Source organism: Wyeomyia smithii, chromosome 3 (assembly GCF_029784165.1).
Source record: "Wyeomyia smithii strain HCP4-BCI-WySm-NY-G18 chromosome 3, ASM2978416v1, whole genome shotgun sequence".
NCBI classification, from domain to species: Eukaryota; Metazoa; Arthropoda; class Insecta; order Diptera; family Culicidae; genus Wyeomyia; species Wyeomyia smithii.
Genome location: NC_073696.1, coordinates 245412263 through 245425488, shown reverse-complemented (window position 1 = coordinate 245425488; position 13226 = coordinate 245412263). Strand labels below are relative to the sequence as shown.

The following is a 13226-nucleotide window of genomic DNA, read 5'->3' as shown; positions in this document are numbered from 1 at the left end:
TCGAGAAGCTTCAATTTTCTTCCTACAGATGGCGCTGACATCTATCTTCTGAAAAAATGGTGCTAGCCATTTTGTTTCTTCAGAAAAGTTGTTCATATCATCAATTGATATAAAGTTGTCGAAAACATCAAAATTGTAGGATTGACTGTTAACGAGATAGAACTAATTTTATTGTTCACAAAACAAAACCCCACAACTGCTCAAATTCAAATCATAGATTATTGGTGTCTTCGGCAAAGTTGTTTGAATGATTGTGATCTATCTTCAATGTTTGGTCTAGATCAGTTTATACTTATCTAAATCACTTTGTTTAAAAAAATAAGCCTAATAACTTTTTAGATTCATGTTATAGCCCTTTCCGACCGAGCCTATATGAATGCGTAGATAGAAGGTGACTTAAACTAAACCTTCTCTTCCGCTTTTTGAAAGTCTTATTCATTGTTTTATTGCTCACAAAGCTAGTGTTAACATCGCAGCTGCTACGAAAAATAAGAAACTGAAGCAAGCAAGTGTTTTTATATAGGAATTACTTTGATTTAAATTTTGTTATCCGTCATTTTTTACCTACACAATTGTGTAGGCTCGGTCGGAAAGGAATAGAGGTCACAAGTATCACGCGAAGTTGATCAACTATATACGATTTACCATTTTGCACATCATGTTTTGATCCAGAGGACTTTTTTATCTAGAATGTCAAAACAAGAAGGTTTGACATTTTCAGGCGAATTTTTTGGCAGGATTCCTAGTACATTCATGTACAACATGCCTGGATTACTGTTTGATCTAGATCGCTCAATTTTGAAAGTGAAATTCTTTTTGCTACTCAAGTTCAAGTCTAAGCAATTCTTTGTTCTTAGATCAGTTGTTAGGGTCATTTAATTGTTTGAGTCATGCATAAAAAAGTTTAAGTTACTTATTTCACACACATACACATACACATTCTAAACGTATTGTAAACGTATTAATGATATATAACAAAATGATTGAATTTGCATAGATTACAGAAACATTAATTCATCGTCTTCCATATCATTTTCAACGTAAAGGAGTTTCAAGACCGCTTTTTTTGATTTGCGGGTATCAGTTGAATCGATGTTTGTTCTAAAACTGGACGAAAAAGGGGTCAGATATAACCAACATACCGTTTAATACATCTTGTATGGTTTCAACTCCTCTGGACTTTTGGATGTGCTTCACGAATTCGTTCATAGAAAGCTGCCGCGAAACGCATGATTTATACTTAAAAGCATGCTGTACCAAAAATCGAATAACTTTTGAATAGGCAAAAAGTTGCAGCTAAAGTTGGGTTTTTTGAATAGCTGAGGCTGGCATCTTCAAATTTGAGAAGAATATAGAGTGGGTACTCGCTGGTAAATCATTTTTTCAAATGTTTGAAATTAATGAAAAACTGGGTTTTTTTTTATCTGCGTGAAACGTTGTGCTCAATCGTGGTATAGTAGGATATACTCAGCTATCTAAGTTTTTTTCCTTTAATTTACTTATATTGAAGAGATATCATGCATAATATCATAATTATTCGGGAGCTCCTGCATTTTGTAGGTTGGTAAAGATGATCGAAATTTTTTTTTTGGTTTTATGAAATGTTAAACCCCAGCTTCTCCTACCTCACGATGTACTAAAACATGCGAATTCTTTACAACCTATGCTTGATTCTTGGTCTCTAGGCATTCTAGTTTCTACAAAATATCGATTTTGAGCCTAATTCCGGAAAAAAAAATTTTAGGTTTTGTCCGAGCTTTTGTATGAGGCTGCCCCAGTGTGTGGCGTATGAAAACATTCCTAAGAGTATCTATTTTCAATGCAAGCTAAATAGCTTTTGTTATTCTTGTTTTTACAAAATCAAATATGAATACCGTTTCGTCAACCTCTTACTGTAAATAGCTTTAAAAAGTAATGGTTTTCGTTTGTTTAACCAAAAAAGATCAGTGTGGTCCAAATCTTACAAAACGCGAGCAATAAATATAGCGATATGACTATTTACATATTGAAAAGTTAGCGATTAGCGATTAGCGAAAGTTCCGCTAATGTGGGTTTAGCGTTTAGCGATTAGCGATTATCGAGCTAAATTTTCCGGTTAGCGACTTAGCGATTAGCGTCGCTAAATTTTCGATTAGCGGTGCCCACCACTGCTAATTTATCATTTTTATTTTTCTTCTAAGTTTGAATAATTCCTATTTCATATTTCTAGTTCAGTTTGTTTCAGTGTTTCACGCTTATTTCAATGGATTTAGTTTTTCGTCCATTTCCATTTTAGATAGAAGAAAGTCGACAAATTTTCTTATTTTCTTTACCCGGGGAGCCGATTTAGCCAATTGAAATGACTTTAATTGCAAATGACGAATTAAATATTCATTCACGCCAAGTTTTTGTTCGGAAAGAATTCTAAAAATTCCCAAAATTTATAAGCAGAGTCGGATTTAAGGGAGGGCCCAGGGCCTCTCATTTTTGGGGCCCCCATAAATCGATCTCTATCAAAAATGAGATTCAATCAAAAGTTTGATTTACAGTAAAAAAATTCGAACAGACCGTTTCGATCTGAAACTTTCCCTCAGTGTTATTTTTTCGCGAGCGTTAATATCACATTTACATTCATTAGAGTTCACCTTGGAGAATCCAAATAAATGGAATATAAATATTATACCTATAAGTCAGCTGGCATTGAATTGTTGAGGAATGAGAAATACGAGGTGGTTTGTGTACGAGTACCAAACGTTCGGTTCAACCCCGTTGGTGTTAAGAAAATAACCGCATTGACACAGATTTCTGCAGAGGAGAAATTCAAGAATGAAAGCATTCTACCAGCGAAAAGCGCCCCACCGATTTGGTTTTTTTGTCCGACATCAACACTAAACCTTTTGGAGCTTACTGCTGAAAAACTGGTGGTTGCCTATCCGGATGATCTAGAAAATGGATTGGGAAACGAGTTAGTTCAGCTTTTTTCGTTTGCTGAGCAATTGCAGAGTCCAGAGAATATTTCATTTGAATTACATTTATACAATGTGATTGTGAACAAAAATATGCAAAATGTATTTGTAAACGCTGAAATTGCGTTGCGGATTTATTTGAGTCTAATGATCTCGAACGCAACTGGAAAAATGTCTTTTTCGAAGATGAAACTGATTAAAAATAGGTTGCATACGCCTATGACTCACAAGAAAAAATTCTAACAAATATTTGGTAACTTTTCAATAACAAATAAACGTTTTCAACTCGTACGATAAAAAACGGATTTATTTTGTTTTGGGGCCCCCACTTAAAATTGGGCCGCGGGCCCCCCAATCGTAAATCCGGCTCTGTTTATAAACGAGAACCTTTTTTTTGCATTAATATTTATAGAGAGCTCAGTTTTGCTTTATTAAAGCACTACAATACATTAAAGCATAGTATTTTAAAAGCTCAACAATTCTGCCGAAAACACTGGAAAGCTAAGATGTCCCTGAAAAAAATATAACTTTTTATAGTGTGTCGAATTAAATGCAGAAAATTATTTTTTCTGCCAACAATAACCTGTGTACCGGCGTCAGTAGGATTTCTATCAGAAGTAACCTGAACTAGCAAGGCAAAGCCTTGGTGCTACATTCCGATTCGAAACTTGACCTTCTGTTTCTTTATACACAGACTTCGTAGTGCTGTTTAGTGCACAGGACAATTGCGGGGCTAGCGCTACGATCCTACTGACACTAACAGTCTCCCCCGAGACTCGACTCCCCCGACGACTGGATGTATAGGCCAGCATCGTATCTCGAGACCATCTGGGAGGTTGCTGTACTATTACCTGTAACCTGTACTATCGAGTTTATCAACTCAGCTGGATCAAGCAAACAAACGTAGGCTAAAAATTCTCGGCGTAGGTAGGATCTACAACGTGTTGCAGTGGTTAAGGACTGATTTCTTCGTTATATTTTCAACTCAAAAACGTCTTTTTTTACGCGGTCCCATACAAATTCCGATCGCATTCACCTCGTGAAAAAAGACCTTAGTGTATTCTTTTTTTCTTGTCGGTGTTTTTTTTTTATCCAACCTTCCCTTGGCTAGCTTTCATAACCTTGGATCTAAAAACAGTTCAAAATTTGTAGCTGAATTTGAGTATTTTTCACGATCTTTGACGTAGAATCATGTTTTACGGTAACATAGGGGTGCAAATTGAAAACCCGGAAACATCGGGAACATCACGAAAATTGTTCACTTTTAAATGCTCAAAATGAAGTCCAACGAATTTTCTTCATTCCTACATTCTTACAGACCGTGTTACAGCAATTGTGATTTTATGAAGCTTGCTGTCGTTTTATTGAAAAATGCCTATCTGTTGTATAAAGCTAGCCTGCAGAAATTTATCTTCATTATCTATCCAATCACTGTTGCAAAAGGATAATTCACTCGAAAGTGGATTGACCAGCAGAGCTGCGGCAAATCGTGCCGCAGCAGGCGGCGATTATAAAAAAAATGTGTTTGCATGGTTTTCTGCTGCAACCCCCGCTCATTCCATTGCAACCTTCCATAGAGGACAAACCAGCAGAGAGAACCGGCAAACTGCCACAGCGCTAGGTCCTGGATCTCCCGTCTATAGCCTGTAGAACTCTGAACAGTGATGGACATGAGACGAATATGACACAATTGTTTTGACCCTGACTAACGTCTATATCGAAGTTAGGCGCCTGAATTTGAAAATCTAGTAATTCAACCAGGAAAAAGTGGTCAGGTTTTGAGCGTTTATATATCAGTCATTACTTTTCAGAATTTCTAGGTTTCGGCATCAACCGATCAGAAGTTCGTTTACGGTTAAATGTATGTAACAAAAATAACCTATTGTTTGAGATACACTATTGAAAAGTTGATAAATAATATCGATTATCTAAATCATACCGAGAAACCAATCACCACCTCTCTTCACAAGCACAGTCGACACTATAGGATACAACCGATCTGACTTTGTAAACGATTTGATGTTGTTGTTGTTTACTCAAGGTCGCTTTCTATTCCTGATATTTTTAGAGCTATGTTGTAACTTACGAACCAGTAACAAACTGGAAAGAACTTGTAATAAAAGCGGAGTCTTACAGGTACAAGACTCCGCCTTTATTTCAAGTTTCTTCCTGTATCTGGTTCGTAATGCGAATGCACAAAATATTAATTTCATTTCATGTTGGCAGCCGGACCGATAGAGCTCTCGCTCACGCAGTATTATACCTAACACGTACAGTTTTGTATTTTGGAAGACAACCGAATTCTTCTGACGGAAAAAGAAAAGCCGGGTTTCAATTTCTGGCTGATCGCGCTGGGCGCGTTGATACTTAGCCACCTGTCTATCTGGCGGCTGTTATGGAGTTTTCGGTAGCTGCAGAATTATCGGAAGTGGCAGGCAATTCTACTAGAGGAAACGAGAGAACTAGAATTATCGGCGAATGGTTATCCGATAATTGAACAAACTTGCCAGTGTTGTTACTGTTGTGAAATATAATAGCACCTTTTGGTGCTCTACAATAATGTGATTGAAGTAGTTAAGATTTTTCATCATGTGTAAAAGACGGAAAACCGCAAATTTCAGTATTTGCAAGCCAAGAAAAATTCAACATTGCCTTAAGAACGTGTTGGTGGCCCTGAGAAGGGCTGGTTGTAATTTATACTTGTTCTCGTGCTGGATGGTAGCAGATAACAGAAATGCAGCACTTATGCTATTGCGTCTTAAAACAAAACGTTTATAGTTTGACATCACAGCAGAATTTCCACCCTCATACTCATGTCCACCATAGGCAATATCAAACACTCAACAATCTGCTTCTATTCGACACGGAGACGGGAACATTTTCTTATTCCAAGCCGCACAACACGACACAATACATCGTCGGCTTCGTGCAACACTGGCACAACTCAAAAAACATAGTTTCGAGAAAAACGCGTTTGAAAATTTGCGTCGAAAATTTATTTTTCGATTATCAAGAAAACTTTGAAGTTTGAGATTACCAATCCTTTATGGAGAAATTTCGATTTGTGCAGCAAAGGCACTTCTACTCATAACTGTGGAATTTTTATGATTTTCGAAATGGGATTTCGTGTGATGAAACTTAACAGTATTTGGCATCGTTTACCATCAAAAACTCAAAAATGCAAAATTTTGAGCCAGTGTTGCACGAAGCCGACGACATGTTATTTCGTTGCCTCTATGAGAGCTCTATAGGTCCGGCTCGACAGAATGTTCACAAGAAATCATTTTTGTACAACCGTGTTACGAAATCGAGAAAATTTGTAGGAACTGAAAATAAAGGCGGAGCTTATCAAAAGATTGCTCTGAGCCAGAATGAATGAGATGTATTTTTCGTACACTAGTATTACGACATACGAAACAAAAATTGCAATTGCAGCAACCGGCCTTTTTCAAGGCTACTAAATGTAGTTGGAAGAGCATAATGAATGGTTATTACTAAACTGCAACTGTGGTTTGCTGCTGCTCATAATGCACAGCATTACGATTTGTTGATACTGCGATTCAATCCGATTTCAAACAGAAAAGTTCGGCACGTTCAGGTCACGGTGCTGAGTCTGTTTTAGAAAATCACAACACTTTATTAGCAAGGATGTAACGTCTTGGAGAAGACGGTTATAGTTTGACATCACAGCAGAATTTCGACCGCACACACCATTTTTCACACCATTAAATTGATTAACCCTAATCGAGTTGATTTCCAAAGCTATTGCAAAAAAAATATTGACATAAGACAGACTGTCGTAATTCTACGTTAACTTGCGGTCGTATATTATAAACAACCTCTTCCACTTTTTTTAAATACATAAAGTTATATGCTGGACTGGAGCTAACCTAGTGTGAGCTTTATCGATTTAATGTCAAACAATTTTTAAATCTAAAAATTTCGCTTGAATCGTTCTGGTCTTTTATTTAAGATAGTTTCGTTGAGTTTGCTTTTTGCTTAGATAGGAAAATTTTACCCAATTCGCTAAATTAAATGATTGTCTTGGTAGTGCAGCTACGAACAAAGGTTTGATTCGAATATGTATGAAATGACAGCGATTACATAAGAGAGATCCATTCATTTAGTATATACTATTATTTATAACGTTTTACGGTTCAGCATTCAGAAATACACTGTTAGATAAAATCGCAGCAAATACTGGAGCTGCAATTCCCTCTACTATTTGTTTTAATGGAATATAACAATACCGTAGTCAACGTCATGCGGTCGTGTCTTGAATACCACACTCCTACTATTTTTATCTCGATGTGCACAACTCATGGTGTGTACAGATTGCGACTAAATCTGAATCCTCTCAATTCGTAATGAATTACGCTAAGGTCTTTTTATACGCGGGGGATGCGTTCCGAATTTGTATGGGCCCGCAAGACTTTTTTGAGTCGCAAATATAACGCAACCCGCGTAAAAAAGACCTGTTCTGGTTTGGTGCATTGATTTCTGGGATAAAACAGATACATGATTAGACTACATCGGCTCCTAGAAGCGAGTCGTTAGTTGTGCCTTTCTCTTCATAGTCCGTCGTTAGGGGAAGAAAGAATAGCAACAGGAGAATATCATGCAGGCTGAGTAGCAGGTGAGCTGTGAGAGGGAAAGTGTGGTGGAAGGGACTGCTTCGGCTGCGAATAAGTTGAGTGAGAGTAGGAGATATACACTGCCATTTACCCTCTTTTTTAACAAAAGAATCATGGTCATCAGCTAAATGAATAAAAATAGATCGGGATTGCTGAATATTGTTATTGCTGGTCAAGTTGAAATCTAGAATACCGCGAATAAAATGACAACCGCAGCATTAAGAACACTGATGGAAAACCTGACAAAGTAATTTAATGAGTTTTATCTCTTCACTGATACATCTCATATTTATGTTTACGAGGAATATTTGAGAGATGATATATAAATAAAAAAACAATGATGTAATTCAAAATTTAGAATAATTATTATGTAACATAATTAATAATCATTTGTGTTCGATTCGATACTGGCATCAAACACACCACCTGATTCATAACCACACTTCCTGAACCCTTTTGTAAAATTATATAGATTGAAATGTTTGAGAGGCAATTGATAACGTTTCCGACATAGGAGCGTTCTAGATACTTCTAGATATAACCAAAAGCGGGGGGAGTTTCGTAGCCGCAAGGTTACAGAGTCCGCTTCGATAAGCGGGTGGACGTGGGTTCGAATCATAGTAGAATCAGGCCATTTGGTTGTCAAAGGACTTTAACATGGGTTTATTCTCAGGCTCCCCACTACATACCCGTCCTTCAAGCTGAATTCTGTAGTATCCCTACTGACCTTCATCCTGACAAAAATAAGTCCCTCTTATAATAAAACTGGTCTGAGTAACGTATAATAGTTCTCTTCAGGGAATTGTGATTATGGCATGATCTTGGCTGGTGGAGGAACGAGGTTCGATAAGATTCCTTCCTCTTGACAAAAAAAGTTCTGCTTATAATAAAACTGACCAGAGGTAAAGCACTAAGTGCTTCTTCAGGGAATTGTAATTGTGACGCGGTGTTGGTTGGAGGAACGAGGTTTCGATAAGACTCCTTCCTCTTGACAAAATAAGTCCTTCTTATAATAAAACTGATCATAGGAATATTTATCCTTCAGGGAATTGTAATTGGCGATGTTGGCACGGGGAACGAGGTTTCGATAAGACTTCTTTCTCTTGACATAATAAGCCCCTCTTAGAATAAACCTGGCCAGAGAGGAACGTTAGGTGAAGTCTCACTCCAGGATAGAAAGAGGCTCGGTATTGTAGAGCAGTGAGCTTGAAACGGAAGGGTAAAATCTCTAAATGAAAAAAGCGTATCATTCATTTCAATAGTGATATTGGCTAATAATATGAAGTGCGGAATACAGAAAACAATCAATATAAGTGGGCAATATTACAATAGATCAAATGTCTCTGGTCGCAGTGATGAGTCCAAACAGGGAAAAAAAAAACAAAAAGCTATTCAACCGGGTAATAGAATAAAGCATACGCCGGCGGAAACACAACTCGTGTTTTCAAATTACGCAAATATTCTAAAATTCTCAATGGAAATAATGCGTGTTCCGTCCATAACCCAAACTGAGTGTCATTTTTCGATATCCGAAGTTGAAGAATATGACGCTAAGTTGAAATGTATAGCAAGTACTATTGTTCCAGTCGAAACGTTTTTTTCCATTATTTCTCGCTGAAGAAGTGACAGACTTAGCCGATTAGAGATCTATTCGTTTGTTCCTGTTATATTCTAAATTACTGTTATTTTTTTTTTAATTCGAGACCATTACAGCTATCTACAACTCGTTTTAAAAAGTGTTGCTTAGGCTTTGTAGAAGATCTTATGCTATAAAAAATCATCGATTGAATATCACCATAAAATTAAAAAAGTTAACGCTGGTATTTGACACTAACAGCACAATTTCTTATAGTCATAATGGACTTGGCAGCTGCAGTTATCTTTTGTGATTGTCCTATTCTAATCTTTTACCGCCCAAGCCATATAAACCTCATATACACTCACAACAAAATATTTATCGTAAGGGTATCGATATGGTAAACGGCCAATGTTAGTTGGTTGTGCGTTTGATGGTAGCGTGTGTTCCTTAGTAATATGCGTTACTTGCGTTCTTGCGGTGTGTCATGAAATAATAAAAAAACTAGAATCATCTCATGTCATCGGCAAATGGTGATCCGCAATGATGAGAATTTGAGAAAACTTGCCGAATTTTTGTCACATTTGCAGTCGGTCCCTTTATTCACACTCCTTCATCGTATTATTTACGCGGTGCCGCCTGGTTGTGGCATTAGTTCTCTCCGTAGGTATTTCAGACAATCGAGTTGTTAGATTATACAGTTTTTTTCACCGTCACACCGTGGCAGAGGAAGCAAAGCCAACGGAAAATTAAAGCTCCGATCATTTGTGCTAGACTGTAAATCTTGGTAGGTTGTCTGCTGCGAAATGGAAATTATGCGCGTTGGTGCTAGAGTATCTGGCGGCTGTAATGGAATACCTTGCAGTAGAAATTTTGGATTTGGCGTGGAACGCTGCTAGAGATAATGAAACGAGAATCATCTCGCGTTATCTGCAGTTGGCAATCCACAATGACGAAGAATTTCAAACAAGCTTCTATCCGGCGTCACTAGTGCCCGGGAAGTTGTTCTGTCGAATATCCAAGCTGTATGCTCCCGAAAAAATCGGGAAAGAAGACATAGTTCCATTGATTCGTTTAAAGGACAGCTACATAAGAATTCAATACTTGACATAATATTCTCATCAAGCAGGATTCAGTTCAACCCACGCTGTTTTGCTCTATCTACAACTGTGTTTCAGCAACCGTCATCATATTTTTCGAATGACTTCATATCAATCAAACAACGCTTCTCTTCAAGGTTACGAATCATCGATTTTTGACTTCTGTGCGTCATCGTCATCATTTTAGATTATTTCTGATCCACCCCCTTTAGAAACATTTCTTGTCCTCAAAAATCTCAACATGCTAAATTTGCTTGATTAGTTTCCTAGTTGTAGAGAAAGTTATGTTTCATTTGCATTGAAGCCCTCTCTTCCAGGAAAAAGAGGGGTGTCAAATTACCATGAAAATATTTCTCGCTCCCGAAAACCTTCACATGCTAAATTTAGTTTCATTTGCTTGATTAGTTTTCGATTTGTACAGAAATTTGTGTACTAGTATATACTTAGATACTTTTTTATACTTATATTATATACTTTTTATATGCTTATATTCTTTTTTTAGATTAGACACCCTTGAAGCGGAACCTCCTGAGATTGAGTACGGAAGTTGGACTTTTAATTTTAATTTTATGATTGTACGGTTAACAAGGGATGCATGCATTTGCCTTTAAGGGGCATTAGAATGGGATTTCAAATGTTTTCAATGAATCCATACTATATTTTTGCGTATTCTAGAGTGAAATATTTTTCACCCCGATGCATCATTGTTTCGTTCCTTCTGTTCTAGTTATTTTAAGTTTTACTTGTATTCAACTAAAAACTCCATATGATGATTTTTCTCTTTTTCTGCAGTTGTAGGCTCATTTTTGTAGTTTATTTCTGCCTTTTCTAATATGTTGCCAAGTATAAATCTCCTTTTTTCATAAAATAACCAGTTTAACCAGCAAAAATTGACATTTTAAAATTTTAAACAAAACATTGCTGAGTTTTTTCTAAAGTAAATTCAGATTTCTCTGATACAAGTGAAGATAAATTTGTTTAATATTACTTAATAGATTGGTAGTTTTTCAATATATATTTGTAATACAAACTGTCGCATATGAATGTTAATCTGAAACGATCGGAGGTTCAATTCCGGATTATTTCAGCTTATTCTGATATTCCGTGTCTACTTTTAACATATCAACGATAGTGCCTTTTAGGTTTTCGCAGCAACCAGTAAGTATTATTGAAATGCCACAAGTCGGATTAGTATTGTCTTCTGAACCAAGATAACAACAGTATTCCCTCAGCCCGTGTACACAGAGAAAGGTGAAATTATACAAATACATAAGCAAAACTCTAAGTAGTGCAGATAACGAGAAAGAAAGAATTCCGTGTCATTCAGTTCATTCCAGGAACTTACGGTTGCTTGTGGATCACTTCGCCAACCATGCTGCTCGGCGGTGGGCGTATTTTTTTTATCAGTTATCATTGTGTTTATCGCCGTAGAAGATAAATATGAGAGTTGGCGGGTATGGATCGCATTGGAGGGATGCGATGAACAATGCGGGGGTGGCATTTGATGATAGACGCCGCACACGTGAGTTGGGGTTTCCGTTATCAGAGGGATCAAACAAGAGAAAAAGAAAGGAAAACAATATGGGTTAAAACGTGCAAATTTGCGGTCTTTCTTGAAACAACGAGCAATATGATTCGTTAGAATATTCGAAATCTATCCAATGGCGCAAGATCGAATTCAGAGGTGGCATGAATTTGGAAGAATTTCAAAGATCATACTATTTGAAATGTTGGTGATAAACTTCGAAACATTCTCTACTCACTGTACAATGCGGGAGCCATCGTCTCCTCCGCCGCCGTTGGCCATGGTGTCGTTATTGTTGGCGACGTTACTATTCTGAGGATTTTTCTCCGTTACTGTTACGGGCCGATACTGCAGAGCATTGTACGTCTTCCAGAACAGATGTTCCCGATAATACTTGAGGCCTTCGTACGACGCGGCCATGATGAAGATCACCAGCATTGACCATAGCAGCCCGCTGAGGCTGTCGATTTTCCATTGATCGAATAAAATTGTCTCGTTGTAGCCTCCGTGAAACTGCAATATAAGTAAAAAAAAAATATCATTAGTTCATTGCAGTTATCCATTTTTATTTATGCTGCGATGTTCCGCATCCTTTGTGTGTGTAAACAAGCTGTAATTGACCAATGATACCAAAAATCGTCACTTTTGTCAACATTCATTTATGTTCCATGTTTCTACAAAAAAGCTACTACCTCGGGCTAACAAAATGAGGACAGTGAAGGTGAACCTGCAAGCATGTCCACACACATGGGCACCACTAAAAGTTAAACTCGTACCAATTAAAGCACAGTTAGGGCGATCATTGCTAGCAGTAAAACTTTCATGTTCGTATTTTGCGAAAGTAGTGTGAACAAGCTAAAAAGCAAATTCCACATCTACACCAGTTTCGACTTGTTTTTACACTAATGATACTCACACGATTTTAATTATTCGACAGAAGCTCGATTAACAATGTTACATGTAGTATTCTAGTGCAAATTGTTCACCAATTAATTATAAGGAATTATAGCGTATATTATAGCGTACAAATATATTGAGCCACTGAATGGCGATAGAGTCAAAAATCAGTAAAAAAGTATTGTTTTAAAATGCTTTGAAGAATGATTGAATTTGAAAATGAAAAAAAGTTAAACCTCAAACCAGCTAAATATGTATTGCGCGACAATATATTTTACGACTTTTTTGCCTTTATGTTCTATTTCGCTGCTTTTCGTCGATAGCAATGGCAGTGTGAACATTTTTGTTCCCATGTAATGTAAGAGAAACAATCCATCTCTCCAGTCTATTTCACCTTGAGGCAATGTGTATATGAAACAAGAAAATTGATGGAGAAAACTGAGTTTTCTTTACTTTTTTGACGAGAAAACCGTCGAGGATACTAAGACAGTGTATACGCATTTAGAAAGCTGTATATTGAGAACAAAAATTAGGAAGCAGTCTACAACA

General features: G+C 37.0%; 1 protein-coding gene across 4 annotated transcripts in view; it reads right to left on the bottom strand.

Moving 5' to 3' along the window:
• The window catches only part of LOC129732673 (high affinity copper uptake protein 1), an 80795-nt gene that overhangs the window by 3655 nt on the left and 63914 nt on the right, over positions 1-13226 (bottom strand). For 3 of the 4 annotated variants that reach the window (XM_055693756.1, XM_055693755.1, XM_055693753.1), the window contains 2 exons: positions 12019-12293; positions 11601-11630 (listed from right to left, as the gene is read on the bottom strand). In XM_055693756.1, coding sequence (XP_055549731.1) covers positions 11601-11630; positions 12019-12293 — 305 coding nt within the window. The remainder of the gene's footprint in view (positions 1-11600; positions 11631-12018; positions 12294-13226) is intronic. The other variant, XM_055693757.1, reaches the window with a different exon arrangement.